Raw genomic sequence first — 18,177 nt, 5'->3', positions numbered from 1 at the left:
CAATCAATGGGGTGTGTTAAAAGGCATAGTAATTGGACCACTCCTGCACTTGGACTCCCCGTCAACCAAATATCCAAGCCAGAAAATGCAGGCTGAAGTCAAAGGACACTTTGCTTAATTAAAAAACTGCTTTTCCATCGAGATTGACATGGTGGCACCACAGGTGAGAGCACAGTTGAAATTCAGAGACGAGGTCCCCATTTCACATGGAAGATCATGTTCTAGTACATTAGGATACATTAGCACTCAGTAATGAATGGAACATTCTTAGAAATACATTTTTTTCAGTTGTCAGGAAAAGCATATGTGGCTAACAGGAGTCGTCTATATTTGCAAAGAGCGGTGCTTCATAAAGCTTTAACAACAAAGGGTTGAGCTTTACTGTGCAATGCCTCACATTCCACACCTTTATGAGTCATCAGCGTCACAAGCAACCTTTTACTGGCATTAAGCATGAGGACAGGACTGTAAAGGGCTGCTGTGTAAATATGTACAAATGGACAATCATTAGCCCACTTTTCTACACTTTACATTACTCATAAACTATTCATTTATCATTAGTTGTTGATATACATAGCACATCCCTACCATTCCCAAAGGCCTGTTGGCTTAGTTAGGTTTGTGACTAAGTTAGATATATAAGCATAGCAATGTGTTGACTTTACTAGAGAATGCTCCTGTGGGGGGAGGAAGATCAAGGTCCCACAGGCCTCAACCAGTACCGGTCTGCTCAAATCTCAAATGGGATATGGGTCAGAGAGAGAGATCCCCATGTGTAGATGTTTGCTCTTATGTGTGGTCTCGTTTTCACCCTCCAATCACTCCCTGTCGACCTAGCTATTGTATTTGGATTGTCCGTTATCACCATGGATGTGACATGAAGGTCAGCTTTTTAGAATTACAACCACACTATCAATTCCCCGCAGATATGAGGTGAGCCTTTGTGCTAATGCATAGTCAGTGGAATGTGGTGTTCATGTCAGTAATGTTGGATACATTCGTGACCCCCATGAGACCATGTCTTGTTGTAGGGCCTCTGTGGCGAGCTTCTCAGCTGGGTCGTGCTTCCTGGTACGGATAGCTAGTGTATGTGTATGGTATGAAACTCAAGTGTGAGTGCCATTCTTCGCAATGCCACCCTGTTGAAATACCTGTGCCTTACCTGTAACCACTCAAAATCGCCACAGCCTTCCTTCTCCCAAGTTATAGAAAAACAATCTTGTTAACCAGGAGTTGGGATTCTTTGTGTTAGATATAAAAATGTATATAAAATAAATCTCTAAAAATCCTTAGTTGCAGGTACACTATGGTTGCAATGCAAATCTTAAAGGCTATTGATATTTGCTAGTTACAGGGAACTGCATATTTCTCCCCAATGCATGCAGCCCTTACAGATGTCACAGATGACACTATGAAAGACCTCGCCTTGGTATAACATTTCCCAGCACCACTGACATCAATAACACTGAAGCTGCTCAAGGTCACTGCTCTCCAGAGAGTGCATACAACCAATAACTGAACGTACCCAGCAGGCTCTGGCGCAGGGTCTGTGCCTCATCCAGTCATGTGCTGAGTAAGAGTAAAGGACTGTTGAGCACACAGACTACGTAGGCCATGGCCAGTGCACTGTGGGCAAAGGGCCTGCCCCTGTTTCATCCAAACACACACATTACATTTCTGTCCGCTATTATCCAATTCACAAATGGTTCAAGACCACGCCAATCCAATAAAGTATGTCATAGAAGCCTGCCAAGTAACTTTATGTAACTAATATTTCTCAAAAACAACAATAGACGTACACCAAACTTAAAGATCAACTCTGAATAAAGCTTTATTTATTCCGTGTTTAGTGGAATTACTTTCAACGGGTTTTACCATTGGAGCTACAATCATATGGAACCAAATTTGGGAAATGTATTTGGCACCATCCCAAATAACTCTGCTAACCACAAGCCATCCACCCCTCCAATCAAACAGTACATCATTTAAAATTAAGAATCTCGGCTAATCTAGCAAATGTACATATTCAATAAATAGTAACAACGTTGTAAGCGAAACAAAAAGTTCCTGGGAAAATACCAAACAAGTCCAATTACAGGTCCAATACCACCAGCCAGCAAAACAAAACAGTGCATTTCCTATGGCCATACCAATAAAGCACAATTACACATCTTCTACTCCACATCTATTACGTAAAGAAAGAGGGTGTAAAGGATCAAAAGTAGCAGTGAAAAACTAGTGTTCATCTAATTTCAAAGTGCTTCCATTTTCTAGTAGTAAGGAAACTTTCGCACTGGGAGGATAAAGCTATATGCCAGGATCATAGTTTGCAGTCCAGAAGGAAAAGCTGGTTTGGAACTGAGGTCTCCCTCTTACAAAGTCAGCAACTTAACCACTAAACCAATTTTCTTCAATTACACAAATAAATATGAACGGTTTTCCAGAAAAGACCTGCCAGAGACCTGTTAAATGATGTATAATATGTCCACGTTTTGTGCCAGAAAGACTGACATAGCAGTAACTTGCATACACCAGCATTTTCGAATGCCTGTAGAACATTAATTATGAACAAGAATACTGGATAGTTTTACTGGAAAGAGCATTGGAAAGGAGTGGTACTAACATATCACATAACGCAAATACAGAAAGTGGAAGAACGTGGTTAAAAATAAAGATTTCTACCACATCATTTGATGCCAAAATCTTGCCACAAACGTCATGGTAGCTGCCACATGTTGGCAATTACTGATCAGAGTGTCACAGCACAAGAAATCACTCAAATTAAAGCATGCTTACGTAATGGGTTCGTCTGACAAAGAAGGACACTAGAAGAAGAAGTTGCCGAGCTCTTCTTCATTTCATAGAGCACACAGACACAATCCCGATACATCCGCCAGTTTCAGAGGTCTCCGCATAACTGTTGGAGTCCGAACCCTCCGGCTGGAACTTCCTGTACAATCCACCCTCACATTCCTGATTCCACCCTCACAATCTTGTAACCATTCCAATAACCATAGAAAGGGAAACATAACACCTTTCTTTAAATTAAGGCTAGAAAACTGGGACTAATCAGAAAGATATGCTAAATATGAATGGCCACAGAATCAGCTGAGATAAAGGACGCATATTTAGAGCAGAAACACGGTGTTGTCCTGTTTAATGCAAGGACTTAACGTTGAAGACGACCTTAGTATAAAGTTACTAGGGATTCATTAACCATCATGTACTCCCACTTGTTTTTTCAGTGTGGCACGTGCTCCAGTGCCCCATCTGTACAATGAGAAAAGAAGTAGGAAACGGAATGACCTCACGTGTCAGCAAGAAATTATAGAGGATTATTTTTTACAATCAGCATGGGCTTGTGTTAAACATAAGGCGATTCTAAAAGGAAGTCATGGGTACGAAAGGGTGGGGGGGGTTATTATACACTAATAGGACAGTTATCTTTATTGGATTCACCTTATTTGGTATATTTCTCAATTTAAAGGGACATGCAGGAAAGCCAGAAAGAATTTTAATAGGGAATAGAAACCCAAATACCCTTAATGGTTAGATTTGAATATCTTGTCTTCACATTAAATGATTTTTCTGGCAGTCCCTGTATGGGTTAAAGCTATTCAAAATCGCTGGTGTTTTTGTCCATACTCTTCTATTGTCAGCTTTAGAGTCATGGTGATAAGAGTCCTTCATTTTAGACCCACAACAGTTTTAAGGTCTTTTTTTTGTTACTACAAATGAAACAATACATGTAAGAGACATAGAGGCCACTTAAAAATAAAACGTAAGGACACAAGTAATTTAATTGGTAAAATAAAAGCATTAGCAATCAATCTTGAGCTGGCTTTTTAAAATGTACAACTGTATGTTCAACAGGGTCATCACATCAGTAGAATCATAAATAAAACTATTTATAACAACAAGCATGCATCTTCTCTGGAGTTTTCCATCTAATGTTGCACTGACAGGCCAACAGTGAAGCTGCTAATTTGTAGCTAACTGAAGTTGCATGCTCTCTATGAGAGCGCACTTCCAGGACAGTCAGAAAAAGGTCCAAAGCAGTTTCAGTTCAATTATAAAATTGATATTCTCAAATGATCTGCTACTGCAAACATTTATCCATTGTGATTCCACAAAAGGTACTCACATGACCTGGCGAAATTGGAAAAGGGAATAATCTAGGTACAAAATTAATATTAAAATCAACAGTTGACAGAAGAAAGCTGTGTGCAACTGAAAAATGAAAAGCTATTCCTCAAATGGTATACTTCAAATTGGCAGCTCCTAAGTAAAATTTTAAAGATTTCATTAACAACCAATTCTATCAGGCAATTTGTTGAAATCAAAACACGTGAGGACATGCAGTGAACTGAAATTAGTACCATGAAACTAGCAATAGGACCAGAGAGAAAATGTTACTTACTCTGTAACTAATGGTTTGTATAGTGTTGCTTAGATTCCCATGCCTTGCACACTCCTGCGATATAGTGTTCGGCATAAGGTTTGCAAGCTATTTTTTCGTAGCAGAAGTCTTTGACTTCCAACTATCTGGTCACTCCTGCCTGCACCCCACAAAGCACCAGGAAAAAGACTCAGTCTCAGCAGCTAAATGTAACCTAATGGATGGACCTGAATAGATGTGTATGCTAACTCTTCCGTTTAACCCCTTAAGTGCTGCCTTGGTGCATTGGCCGACGGCAGCACTACCTCCCCAGTGCTGCGCACGACCATTGAACGTCCATTCAGCACTAGTTCTAATGGACAGCGCAGCACTGGGGAGGAATGTTTAATAGCAGCTATGGGGTTAAAGGAGCAGCCAATAACCGATCTTGCACCAACACCTTTAAAGTAATTTGTGTGATCAGTCACGAACGAAACGTTTAATCTTTACAGCAAAACATGCACATGTAGTAGGTTACTGTGCTTTCCACAGGATTAGCATACACTAGTCAGGACGTTTGAGCTACCAAAACTCTATGAGCTCAGATATCATATCACTAGGTTAATTCTTTGATGTTTGAATGTCTCAGCTGGCCATGATGCTTTGCTAGAAGGTATGCGGTGAAGGGCAATTTCTTGTGTGGATGGATTGCAGAGGCACTGAGAACCAAGGCTTTCTTGTCCACCTTGGGGCAATTAGATGAGTCTCTGATATCTGCACGAGGACCTCATCAATAGTGCAATGCCCATGGACCTTGTGTGAGCCTAACTGGAGGTGAAACGTTGCCATTTTATGAGCTTTCCAATCGTGAACACATTGACTTTGGGTGCCCCCTTACATTTTTGTGAAGTCATACCAAAGTATTTTGCGATTCATCCACCACTTGTGTACTTGTAAAGATGTCCAACTTATCAGATCTGTAAAGTTATAGTCCACCCCGGGTAGGAGCAGAAACTAACTGTAATGGCCCAGTGTCAGATCATCTGCACCAAGGCTGGCAGCTGAGGTGAATAAGTACCTCGATCCCTTTTTTTTAATGTGATACATGGGGGTCCTGCTGTCCTTCACCAGAACTGTTTTGCATTAAATGAGTGTGTAAAATGTTCAGAGCACCACTTATATTGCTGTCAGCTCAAGAAGAATGATGTGACACTTATTTTGCTTTAGCATCTAGATACCTTGAACTGTTAGGTCGCTCAGGTGTGCTCCCCAACCCACCAGTGAGATGCCGGTGGTAATGGTCGCTTATCAATGACAGTCCAGAAACGACCTACACCAAAGTGACAAATGTTTGTTGTTCTACCATTTGACATGAGCTGAACTCTGGGCTCCATCAACGCTAGATCTTTCCATTGAACTGCTGCTTGAGACCATTGCTTCACTAGACAATCTTGCAGCGAGCGCAAGTGGAGACGATACTATGACGCTCTACTACTATTCTTGCAGTTCAAGGGTGTAATATCTGAAAGAGGCAGCAGTTTTGAAATGCCATCTTCCACTCTTGATTTGGATAAGCTTTGACTTTCACTGAGCTAACAGTGCTCCCTGAAATGGATGAGTACGGAGATTGGATTGTTTGGCATTCACTGCGATTCCTAACCTGTTGAACAATGAGACTGCTGCCCGACTGTGTGATAGGGACTGCAAACAGCTACAGCTCTCAGAGCAAATCATCTGGATATGAAAACACATGAATGTCACTGTGGCGAAGATGAGCTGTCATCACCTCTAGTAGTTTTGAACATACTCTTAGGGCTGTTGCTACTATAAAGGGGCCAACCATTAATTGGTAGTGGTGACCACTTACTACAAATCTGAGGTAGCGGTGATGTGCCCGGTGAATAGAGAAACAGCTGTCCTTCAGGTAAAGTGCCATCACAAGGTCTACTGCACGGAACAGAATGATGACGTCCTGCAGGGTTGTAACTTTGAATTGGTCCAACTGTATGTACTGACTCACTGCCCTGAGGTCGAGAATAGACCACAGGGTGCTGCGCTTTCTAGAAACGATAAAGTACAGAGAGTACATTCCTTGACCTCGCTGATGTGGGAGAACAGGTATAATGGCATCTTTGCTGAGAAGTGCTTGTGCTTCCTTCTTGAGAAGTCTCTGGTGTTCTCGACTGATCATGTGATGTAATGGTATATTTGGTTGTGTGATGTGGAACTCCAACCAGTATGATTGCAGGACAATGGAAAGGACCCATGTGTCTAGGGTAATTTCCTTCCATTGGGTAAGCTATACCTAGATTCTCCTTCCAACAGGTGTTGTATGATCGTGAGTGTGCAGAATCAATAGCAAGTCACTGTTTGGAAGTGGAGCTACCCTTTCCAGACCCACATTATCCATGACAGTTCCCACAAAATTCTCAACACTCAGAAAGGACGTAAGAGCCAGTACCTTCTCAAAGAGTTAGTGCTGCTGGTCGCCTGGCCCCTGCGGTGGACTGGCAGCCTTTGCACTTACTCGCGTCAGTTGATGCCTAAACTAAGGCTTCGCAGTTTTTATCTGGAGTTCTCCTACTGCTTAAGCAGTGGCTGTATTTTCTTTTATTTTCTCCAGCATTGTCTCTCCCTGAATACTAAAGAGATTTTTTCCATCCAATGGAACATTAATCAAGTATTTCTGGACCTCAGGGTGGAGGTCTGCATATGGGGATTCTGGTGCTTACTTCCTTTGATGCAGTGCCAGCTGCATCCATGGCCTACTGAATACTTGCATTCAAGATCTTCTTTCCCTCCTGCACTAGCTTCCTACCCCTCTTTCTGTATGTTCCACTGGAAATTGCTTGATAAAGCTATTACATCTCCTCTCGAAGAGGCCTGTCATATTTTGAGAGGCGAACCACTGAGTTAGGGATGTGGCAACTGAATTGCAGCCCCCACAGCAAAACGCTTGCCAATCCTTCCAGCTTTCTTTGTCAGAGGGGTACATCACATGTCCCCTATATGAAGACAAGGCTCTTTCGAGTACGACGAAGGAATCGGTCAGGATACTTAATGTAGGAGGTCTTGTGAAGCAGCCTTACACTTTTTTCCACCCTAGGAGTAATTACCCTGGTTTTTACCTGCTATTTAAAGTTTATTGCTGCACACTTCTTTATACTGCGAAGCATGAATGTAAACTGAACTTTGGAAGAGTCTCATCCAAAAAAGTCACCTCTTTCTCCACAAGATGCATCTTGAGCATTTAGTGGTCTATTGTCCTTAGAAAAATAGCATGGAATGTTTGTTATTGTAGCCTTCAAAGGGTACGGTATCAGAACAGAGTTGTCCAGGGGACCGGTGTTGAAATCCTTGCGTGGATCTCCCCCTTCCTGTGGTGAGAAAGACTAGTAAGTAAGTAAATGTTTATTGTTTAGTTAAATAAAACCTTAACAATATGTTGCATAAAAGGAACGGTAAAATCTCTACATAATTTAAAACTTTGTGGGTTTTACATTTTCAAATTATTGTTAACATTATTAACAGTACATTCCTCAATTGATAAATTCGTTACTTCAATACAATTCATAGCCTATACTGAGAGATTATTATTAGATTAAAAATGTCTACATTCTATTAGTCATAAATACTGATTCAGTTACCCAGCCTTTCGTTTCTATTAAAAGATTTTAGAACTCGCAAGATCTATGTAACGACATTTCTGCGTCCTATAATTCATTAATACTTATTCAATTCCTGAGCCTTTTGTTTCTATTAGCAGCTTTTAGAACTCATAAGATTTATGTAATGAAATTCCGAAGGATGGTAGTTTTTTCATTCTGTTTCGACAATGAGATTTCAATTTCCAAAACCTGTTCGTAAGAGTCCAAAAATGTAATCGGTTTACAGTTCATTCGAGGGTCTGCAGGATCTAGTCCTGTTATTATAGCTGCTCTACATGTCCTTATTCCTCTAAAATTCAAGGCTTTCCTTTGCATTGTAACTCGTGCTGCGTGAAATTTGGGACATTTGCAAATTATGTGAATAAAGTCCTCTTTGTTGCTTCCGCAAATAGGCATGTTTTGGGTCCGTTATATATCCAGGTTGGCTGGTCCGCAATCATCAGTAGTTTCCCAAGCCGTAAGGCCATCAGTTGTCTTTTTCAGTGAATTGACAACATGATGTTTAAGTAAGGTGCCGGGGCCAGTGATTCATAGCTGTTTATCACCATCCAGGCGTCTGTTCTCGAGCTAAAAGCGTTTTTGTCAAGTAGTAGAGATTTGGCCGATTTATCACTTGCTTAAAGGACAGAAAGTACAGGTTCTTGTTCAACAGCTCAGCCGTGGGAGTAATTTTTAGAGCACTATAAAGGTATTGATTATAAGGAGATTTTTATCCTTTTCCATTTCTGACCAGAGGGCCTTGAGTTTAGAGTTTGCCCTGTTCTGTTTCACCAGATACCATGGATTTATTGTGGTATACATTCTCCCTACAGTTTCATTTAAGAGCCCGAATTCGAGTCGTACCTGGGCTGGGGAGGATGACTGGTGTATTTGGAAGACCTTTTTGTATGCTGAAACCAATCATTTATTTAAAAGATCTGAATCCTTACCATGTAAAGCAATGTTGGCATACGTTATTGTGAGGAGCCTTTTGGCGGACATCACTGCGAGCAAAGATTTATATGACGGGCCCAGTTTTTTGCTCCAGATGGTTTTGTCTATTGTCCATGTAGAACACCAGATATTTATAACTAGTTGCCTCCTCTAACTGATTACCGTCTAGCCATATGTTCTGTTTGGCAGTTGGATGATTACAGATGAGCATAGTCTTGGTTTTAAAATATATTCCCTCATTTCCTTGAGAGATCTTCGGAGTCCAGTCTTAGTTAGGCTCATTAGCAATAAGTCATCCGCATATGAGAGATGTGATATTGATAGTTTCCCTAGTTGCAGTGGGTGGGAATTGATTTTATCGAGCCTATGTGCCAGGTCATACATAAGTAGATTAAAAAGGTGCAGCACCAGCACACATCCTTGTTTTAAGACTGTGCTTGTAATTGTAGACTAATGAAAGGGATCCTGAATATCATGCAGACATTCCTAATTTGTGTCTGTATGTGTTGAATGTCGGGAAGGTGAACTATACAGAAACTGTGGTTCTGGTGGTACTGCGCTTGGAGGTGGAGCCTGAGGGGGCAGAAGCAGTGTCAGACTACTTTTTTTACTCTTGAGCACAGTCAAACCTGCCTTTTAGAGACTGAACAACTCAATTCCTCACTGTCTTGAGGTAAACAGAGGTTACACGCACAACATGGTCCGCACACAGGAACTTAAGATTTGCGCTTTTGCAGCAGAACAGGAACCGCGTGTTCTCCATAAACTATCCCACCATAGTCATTTATCCTAGTCCTTGAAAAATCTCCTTCTGGACCGGTTTGAATTTTAAGAGATGACAGTGTGGATGAGTACTTTGCTGCCCACTGCTGGTTTTCCGATGCATGGACTAAAATAGTTACCAGTAGTAGCTTGATGAAACCGGAGCTCATGATGAACAAAATACTCGACAAAAAAACAACCAATTAAGGTGGAGTCTTTGCCCTGGTGAATAGTAGGGCTTAGGGAGGACTTACATCTCGCGTTTGAAGAGTTTTTGAAGAAAAATAAATTTCCAATGTCCACACCCAACACTAGATGGCAAGAGTGTGCCCAGCATGTGATATACTACAGCACATGCTACAAACATAATACTACCCCTTTCTAATTACAGTGTCACCCCTTTCTTCCAACCTTTACATTTGATAAGCAGCACATACTACAAAAATAATGCCTACCCCAACTACAAAGTGTCACCCCTTTCCTCCAACCTTTAGATTCGATGTCCCTCAAGTTAATCACTCTCAAAGAATAAACTTCATGAAGAGAACTAGCAGCATCCCACAATCCAGAGGATGGAACTACGAAATTCAAATATCATTTGAAAAAACATAAAATGAAAAACTCACAATAACATTAGCACTAGTACAATAGATGTGTTCAAACCTTTTCTGAACATCCTTACTGTTTTGACTCAGGTTTGGCAACCTACTAGCTCAAGTTAGCTAGTATGCACAGGAGTGACCGACTGATCTAGGTTGTTATCTTGAACATTTCAAGCTGGAAATGGAATTTTCACCTCTTTTCCATCGAATCCAGATTGGGTTATCCAATATTCAAAAATACTGGCCTAATTACACTCTTATAAAGACATTTACACGATTGGACCCTAAAGAATTTCTTATTTCAGTTTAGTTACCCCTCTTCAAAACAATATCAAAAGGGATTAATCATTTCCCCTCTTTACCCTAAATTAGATTTGGCATCATATTTCAAATTTCTCTATTCTCATGGATAACAAAGTCAACTGAATCCTGGGATGGACAGTTACACTGAAAGTGGTTGATTTATCCAGTGGGATATCAAATTACTCTCGTTATTTGCCTTTACCAGCCTACAGCCTTATTGCAGTAGTATAAAACATTTTCTGACATTAGCCTAATATCAAAAATTCAAATTGGCTGAATATTGATCAAACCAGCAGGTTTCAGAGTAGCTACTTTTTAAATGTTTCTCTGACCTTGGAACACTATCTAGAATTTCTTTGCTCAAATTAGATGTAGTTACTAAAATTCTAATATACTTTTTTGCATTTTTATTATGTCCAACTTTATTTTTACTACATTTGAATCCAAGGGCGTAACTAGTGGATGAATAGATGTTTGCAAACAAATCCAAAAAATTAGTTAACTGACACAAGTAGACAGATACGAGAGGATAAATCAAATGGGTGTAATTCAGAAAAATCTAGGATGCTCACCTGGCTCCGTCGGCTGCTGGCCTTGTAGCTTTTCCCTTCTTGCATGCTTTCCCAGACCTCGATCTTCTGTCTCCTTTTGTCCTCTTCAAGCTGCAGAATTACAGACATAAAGGACAAAAGTTCTACCTTTAGAATAAAAACCAATCCAAGAAGACAACATTTTAAATGAAATACTTTTTTGTAATAAGAAATAATCTTTGATACTCCACAACTCTTGCCTATCATGAGACTCCCCAACCTCACCTTGCCTTCCACATCTGCCAGGGAAACAGAAAGAACTTTTATCTCAGGTGTTTCGTTAGTAAATAGTGACACTTTTATAGGGGTGTATGTGCCAACAGTGAGATTTTTAGATACAATCTTTTGCAAAACTAAAAAGACTATTCCTTCACAAATCGAAAACATTTTTGGTGCAAATTACAGGAGAATAAATAAAAGCGTCTGGGGAAAAAACTCTAATGTGTTATATGTACAGATTAGCGGGAAACTATTAAGAAGGAACACACAAATCGGCATACTTTCTTGAAAATACATATTATGTTTGGTTACTTTTTATTTTTTAAACAAAAAAACGTTATGGAAGATTGAATAAAACATGTAATTTATTTTATTTGCAGAGTTTTATATAGGCCCACTAGACCCGGAGGTATCAGAGCGCTTTACATGAGGATCAGCGTGTTACAAGTTGCAAAATTACGACAGTTACTGGAACATAGTAAAACATAGGAAAAACCAACAGTGATACTCAGTAAACCATGAGTTACTGGACCATAGTATAACAAAGACACATGCCCTATGAGGCATAGAAAGGAGAGGTGGGGGGGAGAAAAAGGGAGAAGGAATGCAGACCGGAAAAGGCAGACCAGCAATGGGGAAAGTACTTCAGGGGGACAAAGCAGACAAAGTAAAAAACAGACAAGCCAGCTGGGCAAAGGCAATCTCAACAACCGGTGACTGTACATGATGAGATGAGTGTAGGAGACTCAAAGGCGAAGGTCAGACAGGCGGAAAGGGAGGAGTCCAGCGGCAAAGAGGATCAGTCGAATCTACCAAGATGCAGGACCCCGGTTCATGGGTACCAATAACAATATCCCAAAATGGCGGGATACACGAAAATTCAATCATGAGAAACCAAAGGGGAGCTGGCTTCACGGAGCAGGGCAAGATGGAGGAGACAGCCACAAGGTCAAAGAGGGTGGAGGGAAGGAGAACGCCGCTTAGAATCGTTTAATCTACAAGTACAGGTTCAGGGCTATGGTGCAGACGTGTCGTTAAGTATGCCACAAAAGTCAAGGGAAGTCAGCTCGTGTGCCAAGGCGGCAGCCCCGGAGAAGGGAAGCTGAAACGGGGGCCAGGAGGGTACACCTCCTCAGCTCGTAAAGTAAAAGTAAAAACAAGCTCAGGTTCGCTGGACCGCAATGCCGCGGTACTCACCAATGCTGCACACTCGCCGTGGGGAACAAGACCCGTTCAAGTCCTCTTTCAGGAAGCGAAGCAGGAGATTAAACAGCTGCGGTTAATAACTTATGTAATAACTTCATAAGAGGGTTTAGCACTCAGGGAGTAAAAGATCTGGACATTTAAAGGGCAAGGATGAAATGAAGCTCAGGACACTGTGCAACCTGTACCTCGAGAGGCAGAATACTAGCTAAGACGGGCACATAAACCTGCTCAATCATTTAGCACCAACAACAATTTATGCATCTTTTGTGCAGCAGTTTACATCTACTTGATATAGGTGTACAAATCACTTAGCTAAGGGAGCAGGTTTAACACTCCTGTAAATCTGAAAACATGAAGTTAACAGACTGCAAATATATATTTTATGATGGCAACTTTCCCGTCACATTTCTGTTTTGGTTTAAAATATGTGTAGATCTAGGGATTAGGAAAGACATACCCTACCTATATCACGGAGGGGGCAAGAACTTTGGACACCCTGGACTAGAATGTCTATGCCACATGACCTCATTATAACAGCAGTTGTGCTAACCAATCTAATCAGGACCCTTAGCCACTGCCACCTGCTGGGGAGTGGATTTGGGTATGCAGCGTTGGGCAGTACCCTACTGGCAATCACTTTTCAAATCTCACTCTCACCATTCAATTCTCACATCTCATTGCTAAACCTGCAACCTCACCCTTCCAGCATATTCCCGTCGACCCCCAATTTAACGTTCACCCTCTCTACTTAGCCACGCCTTCAAGACTGAATTATGATACTGTCAACCCACATCCAATGTGTGAAGTACAGCAAAGACACTATTTTTGATCCTTTTCAATAACTAGACGCCATGTCATCAGTGAAATCCTTTGCCCAGTCCTGTTAATGCATACTGGAAGACTGAAATCCCCCCAAAATAAAGGGATAATAAGATGCTAGAAGTCACATGATCAGGACCAGGCCTAAATCGGATGGACCGGAACAGCACTCTGGGCGGAAAGAAAATGTGGTGCTTGGCAGGGGGTTGAAGGTGTGCTAACAATGATGCTGATGCATATTAAGGGCTGATTACAAAGCCTTTAACAGGACCTAGTTAGAACCAAGTGGGAAGGACGAGCTGCTGTTTGCATGACATTAGGTCAGGCAGCTCCCTGCTGCGACTCTCAGAATATTTGAGCCCCAGGCCTGAGCCCTACTTGTCCATGCCCAAGCCCGGTCCGGCCCGGCCCTGGATGCAAACTGTTGTTGGCTAAAAAGTAAGGAAGAGAAGGTTGAAGAATGGGAAGGAAAAGTTTTCAAGGCAGTTCGTATTTCTCAAGCACAACACCCAGGATCTAGAATTTCTGTCAAAGGATCAGCATTGTACAAAAAATAAAACAATTTTGTTAAAAGCAATAATTTTTCCCAGTGCTTGAAAAAGGTAATAGTTTTTTTTATTTTTTTATCGAGGGCATTTAATCTACGTGTTGAACACAAAACCAACACTTCTATGACGCTCTACCTAGCGCTGGCATGCCACACGTACCAATGAGCTCAGACACAGTGGAATCCCTGCACAAACTGAGGAGGTGGAGTGGAATTGCAAGAAGTGAGAAACCGGTTACTGTGAGACGTCATGGCATTTTAATCTTCTTTTGCTTTTTCCTTTGTGGAAATACCAGGTGCACCACATTCCAAGGCGGATTTCACAAGAAAGGCGCATGCGACTAAAGCTTGTTTTAGTTGCTAAGCAAAAGGAGATCCTTTTTTTTTCTCTCATTTTATAAATTGATATTATGTGGGTGGGTAAAACTAATTTCATTTTAAAACACTGGTAGGTTTCAAGTAAACTATATTATTTGTAGCTAATACTTCACGTTAATTAAACAATATATTTTTACTTTTGAGGCCCTCTCCGGTTACGTTTGCAATTGTGAAGAAGGCCTTTATTGTATGGTGCTGCCAATACCATTTACACTCGGTGTTTTCTCCCTGCCTTATAGTTCTGACCCAGACACTTTCCTTGTTCCCGGACTCGCTGGATCCTGTTTAGACTTAATGCACCCCCACTGCAAACATCTCGTTATTCGAGCTTCTAAATATAATGTATGTTTTACACCAGCTTCTTTCTTATAATGTTTACGTTTTGTCTGCCTTCCAAATTGTACTTTGAAATGCTATTCTGTTTTTGTCTCATAGTACACGGTTTCCACTTGGTTTCTTAGTGCTGTAATGCCCACGGGGTTTCTATGTGCAATATATAAAACTAAATAAATCTCATAAAAAAGCAACACAGCTGTTTAGGTGGACTTCTGCAAAACCAGTACTTCCCATGTTTTCGTTGGAAGTGTCCTTACTCACGATAGTTTTTTGTTGGGAGTATAATCTGATGTTACAGTGTAAAGTAGGCATCCTACTGGAGCCTTGCTGCTGCTGGGAAGCGTTCAAAAGGCATCCAGATGATGGCAGCACTGTTTTAACATCTACCAAACAGTGCCACAGCAGCACTGTTATTAAAAGCTGAGAAACTGGTGTGGCAATGCCCATTGGCTTCTCTGTTTTTCAGTGAAATGCCCTTCAGTCAAGAGTCCACAAGAAAACTGGCCTCTGAAAAGCAAATGTGAAAAAAGCACCGTTGCTCGTAGCCCTACTTCATTTCGCGCAATAGTACTAAAACTGGCATCACAAGGGCTGGCCAGCTCTGAGCTAATGAGCTGAGGGCTGTGCAATTTTCATTACCCCTTCAGTTCCCACCTGGGTGGGCTTTAAATAAGTCCGGGGTTGGGCATTACAAGTTCCTATACCAATCATGTCAGCGAGTCATCAACTGGTACGAGGATAGTGCCACAGAGCGGTCAAATTTTCCTTAGCAGCATACCAACACATCCCTTAACCAAGATTTACTCCCTCTCTCCTTACCCCACTGACTTCATACTCGTGTGTCCGCTCACCGCCCCGGTTTTACATAAACTCCCACAGTTCCCTCTATCTTTACAACTTCCCCCATGCACACTTTCAGGGTACAAATCCTAAAAAAATGAGCCAGGAGACAAACCAAGTTAGGCAGTATGCAAGTGACATCACGATGCATGACATTACAGTGCTTGACATCACAGCATGAGACAAAGCACGTGGCTTCACAACCCATGACCTCACAGTAAGTGACATCATAAGTGTCAGCAGATCTTAAAACCTCACATATGTTTAGCAGGTCTAATATGAGGACATTTGAGCACATTACAATATTTAACAAATGAGATTTCGTGTCGGAGTTGTGGAAAAAAAAATGACAACCCCAAGCGAAATCAGGGCCTCAACTTAGACATTTATTTTTTAAACCCCGCCGCAAAGAAATTGGCAACCATGAGAAACGTGGCGGTAAATCTGCTCTGCTTAATTGGTTGTAAAGTCTGCATTTTAAAATATCTTACTGGGTTAAGGCGCATGTTGCAGGAACCTTGGTGTGCCCAGGAAATCTCAGGGAATAATAATAATGGTAAATTAACTAGTTCCTGTGTTGTGCTGTGTTTCGTCTAGTCCCAGTTTTGAATCAAAGTAGCATAGAGAATTAATGTCTCCTGCACAGCACATTATGTGACACACATATGAGAGGCTTCTATTTTATTTAAGTGGTTTACTGCTTTTAACACACAGGTACTTTACTTGCAATCCATAAATTGTAATCCATCTAATATAGCAAGGTGAGCTATGGAGAACATATGGCTCCTACACCTTGTAACCCTCACTGTCTTATGCAACACATCCTGTACATTGATTTACACGCATCTGATTTATTGTCAATGCATACGTGTGTGATGTAAAGCACTCAGACACCCTGCACTTGGATGAGTAGCACTCTAAATAAAAAATAGTGGTATTCAAATTGTTGTTTGCGTAAATACTGGCACAGACCAAAACATTGGACATTCTTACAGTGCATGCATATCTCTTATATACAGGGACTGACCAAATCCAAAAGCATGCCTCTCTTTATTACCTGTGCAGTGACATGATAGCAAGGTGTGTGTTTTTGTTTCCCCTCCTTTGCATTATGGTTTGAGGCTCCCAATAGCCCCCAGCGAGGATACTCAAACAAAAGGAGGCCTGATGGCCCCTAAACTTCGGCATTGTTATGGGCCCATCTGTAATTTAAAATGAAAAAAAAAAAAACCTCCCCACCTGCAAGCTGCTAATTGGACCAAACGTGCAGGCGCTGCTGAATGGGTCCTGGTGTTTTAAAATTACACTAGGACAAGTTCAGCATATTTCTGTGGTGCCCAACTTCTTGGGAGGGTAGAATGGATCCACCCTGTGAAGAGAGTGGGTAGACTCAGTCTACCCACGTGTACCTTCGATTTGTGCCCTGCACACCTCCCCTCTACCTTCTCAGCAGACCCCTTCCATTCTCCAACTTCTTCACACTCTTCCCCTGCCTTCCTACTACTACTACCAAACCTTTCCCCCTTCAAAAACCGTTCCTACAATGATGCTAGAAAGTAAGCTATTTTTCTGGTAGATTACCGAGCTTTTGGTAACTGTATTCCCAGGAATCCAATAGCGAGCAATGTTTAAACACAGTATACACCTTTAAACACAGTAAACTCTTAGCCATGATCTTCTAAGTCTCTGCAGTGGCTTCCACGCTCTGAAAAACAACTCAAGCACTATCTAAAGTGGGCTACCTACTACAAACCAGTCATGCTCAGCATACCCCAAGCGTACACCATGACTCCCACAATCAATAAAAAACCTCTGCTCATCTCATTCTTCTTTCTAGTCAGGTTTGTTTTTAATTCATTTTCACATTTTTATTATTTCTTATTTTTAACTTACAACAGATTTGTCTTCATACAGACTGGATTTTTAATAGTTACCTTTACACACATTTTTAAAACAGGCTTTCACTCGAAGTATCAATCTGAATGGCTCTGTGGTTGGATGAAGAACAAATCTTTATTTAAAAGCATTTGCTTCTCCCCACATAGGACTCTGACAATTCTGAATCTGCCCAGCATGAAGGAAATCGCACTCACCCACCTTACCAACGCCCCTTCTTCCCATGCTTTCCTCGGTTCTCTACATACACCTCATGTATTCCTTTCAAGAATCCAGCTTCCCATCAATTCCCTCTCTTTATTTTCCTCTCTTCCCCCACTAAGGCTCGACTTTTCCTTCCCTTCTCACGAACCAGTCAATGTGGGACTCCCTGCCCCCATCCAGGTTTAACATCACAATTTCTTTCACCCCTCTCATGTGCCTCCAAGTGAAGTGTTCAAACGAATCTGCATCAATGCCAGATCTCTGTCTAAGAACCAGTATGCAATCCCTACTAGTCAGGAGAAACTTCCTCACAGAAACCTGCATTCTTTTCTTATGTTTTTCACCACACAACGTCTATGCAAGAACAATCTACAAAATTAATTTTATATGTTACCCTGAAGCATCCTAAAGAGTCTGTACTCCAGGACTTCAGCACTTTGATTATTAGGGCTTGAATTTCACTATATTAAAATCCTACTTTCCGAATTGGAAGCAC

The 18,177-nt window shown here is 41.3% G+C and overlaps 1 protein-coding gene across 1 annotated transcript in view; it reads right to left on the bottom strand.

Moving 5' to 3' along the window:
• Window positions 1-18,177, bottom strand: part of LOC147664085 (selenoprotein S-like) — a 36,342-nt gene that overhangs the window by 14,564 nt on the left and 3,601 nt on the right. Inside the window, exon 2 of the mRNA XM_086949998.1 lies at window positions 11,219-11,308. Coding sequence (XP_086806124.1) covers window positions 11,219-11,308 — 90 coding nt within the window. The remainder of the gene's footprint in view (window positions 1-11,218; window positions 11,309-18,177) is intronic.

The sequence above is a fragment of the Lissotriton vulgaris genome, unplaced genomic scaffold, assembly GCF_964263255.1.
Source record: "Lissotriton vulgaris unplaced genomic scaffold, aLisVul1.2 SCAFFOLD_1098, whole genome shotgun sequence".
NCBI classification, from domain to species: Eukaryota; Metazoa; Chordata; class Amphibia; order Caudata; family Salamandridae; genus Lissotriton; species Lissotriton vulgaris.
Note: the sequence above shows the minus strand (reverse complement) of the source record. Positions and strands in the feature narration are given on the sequence as shown.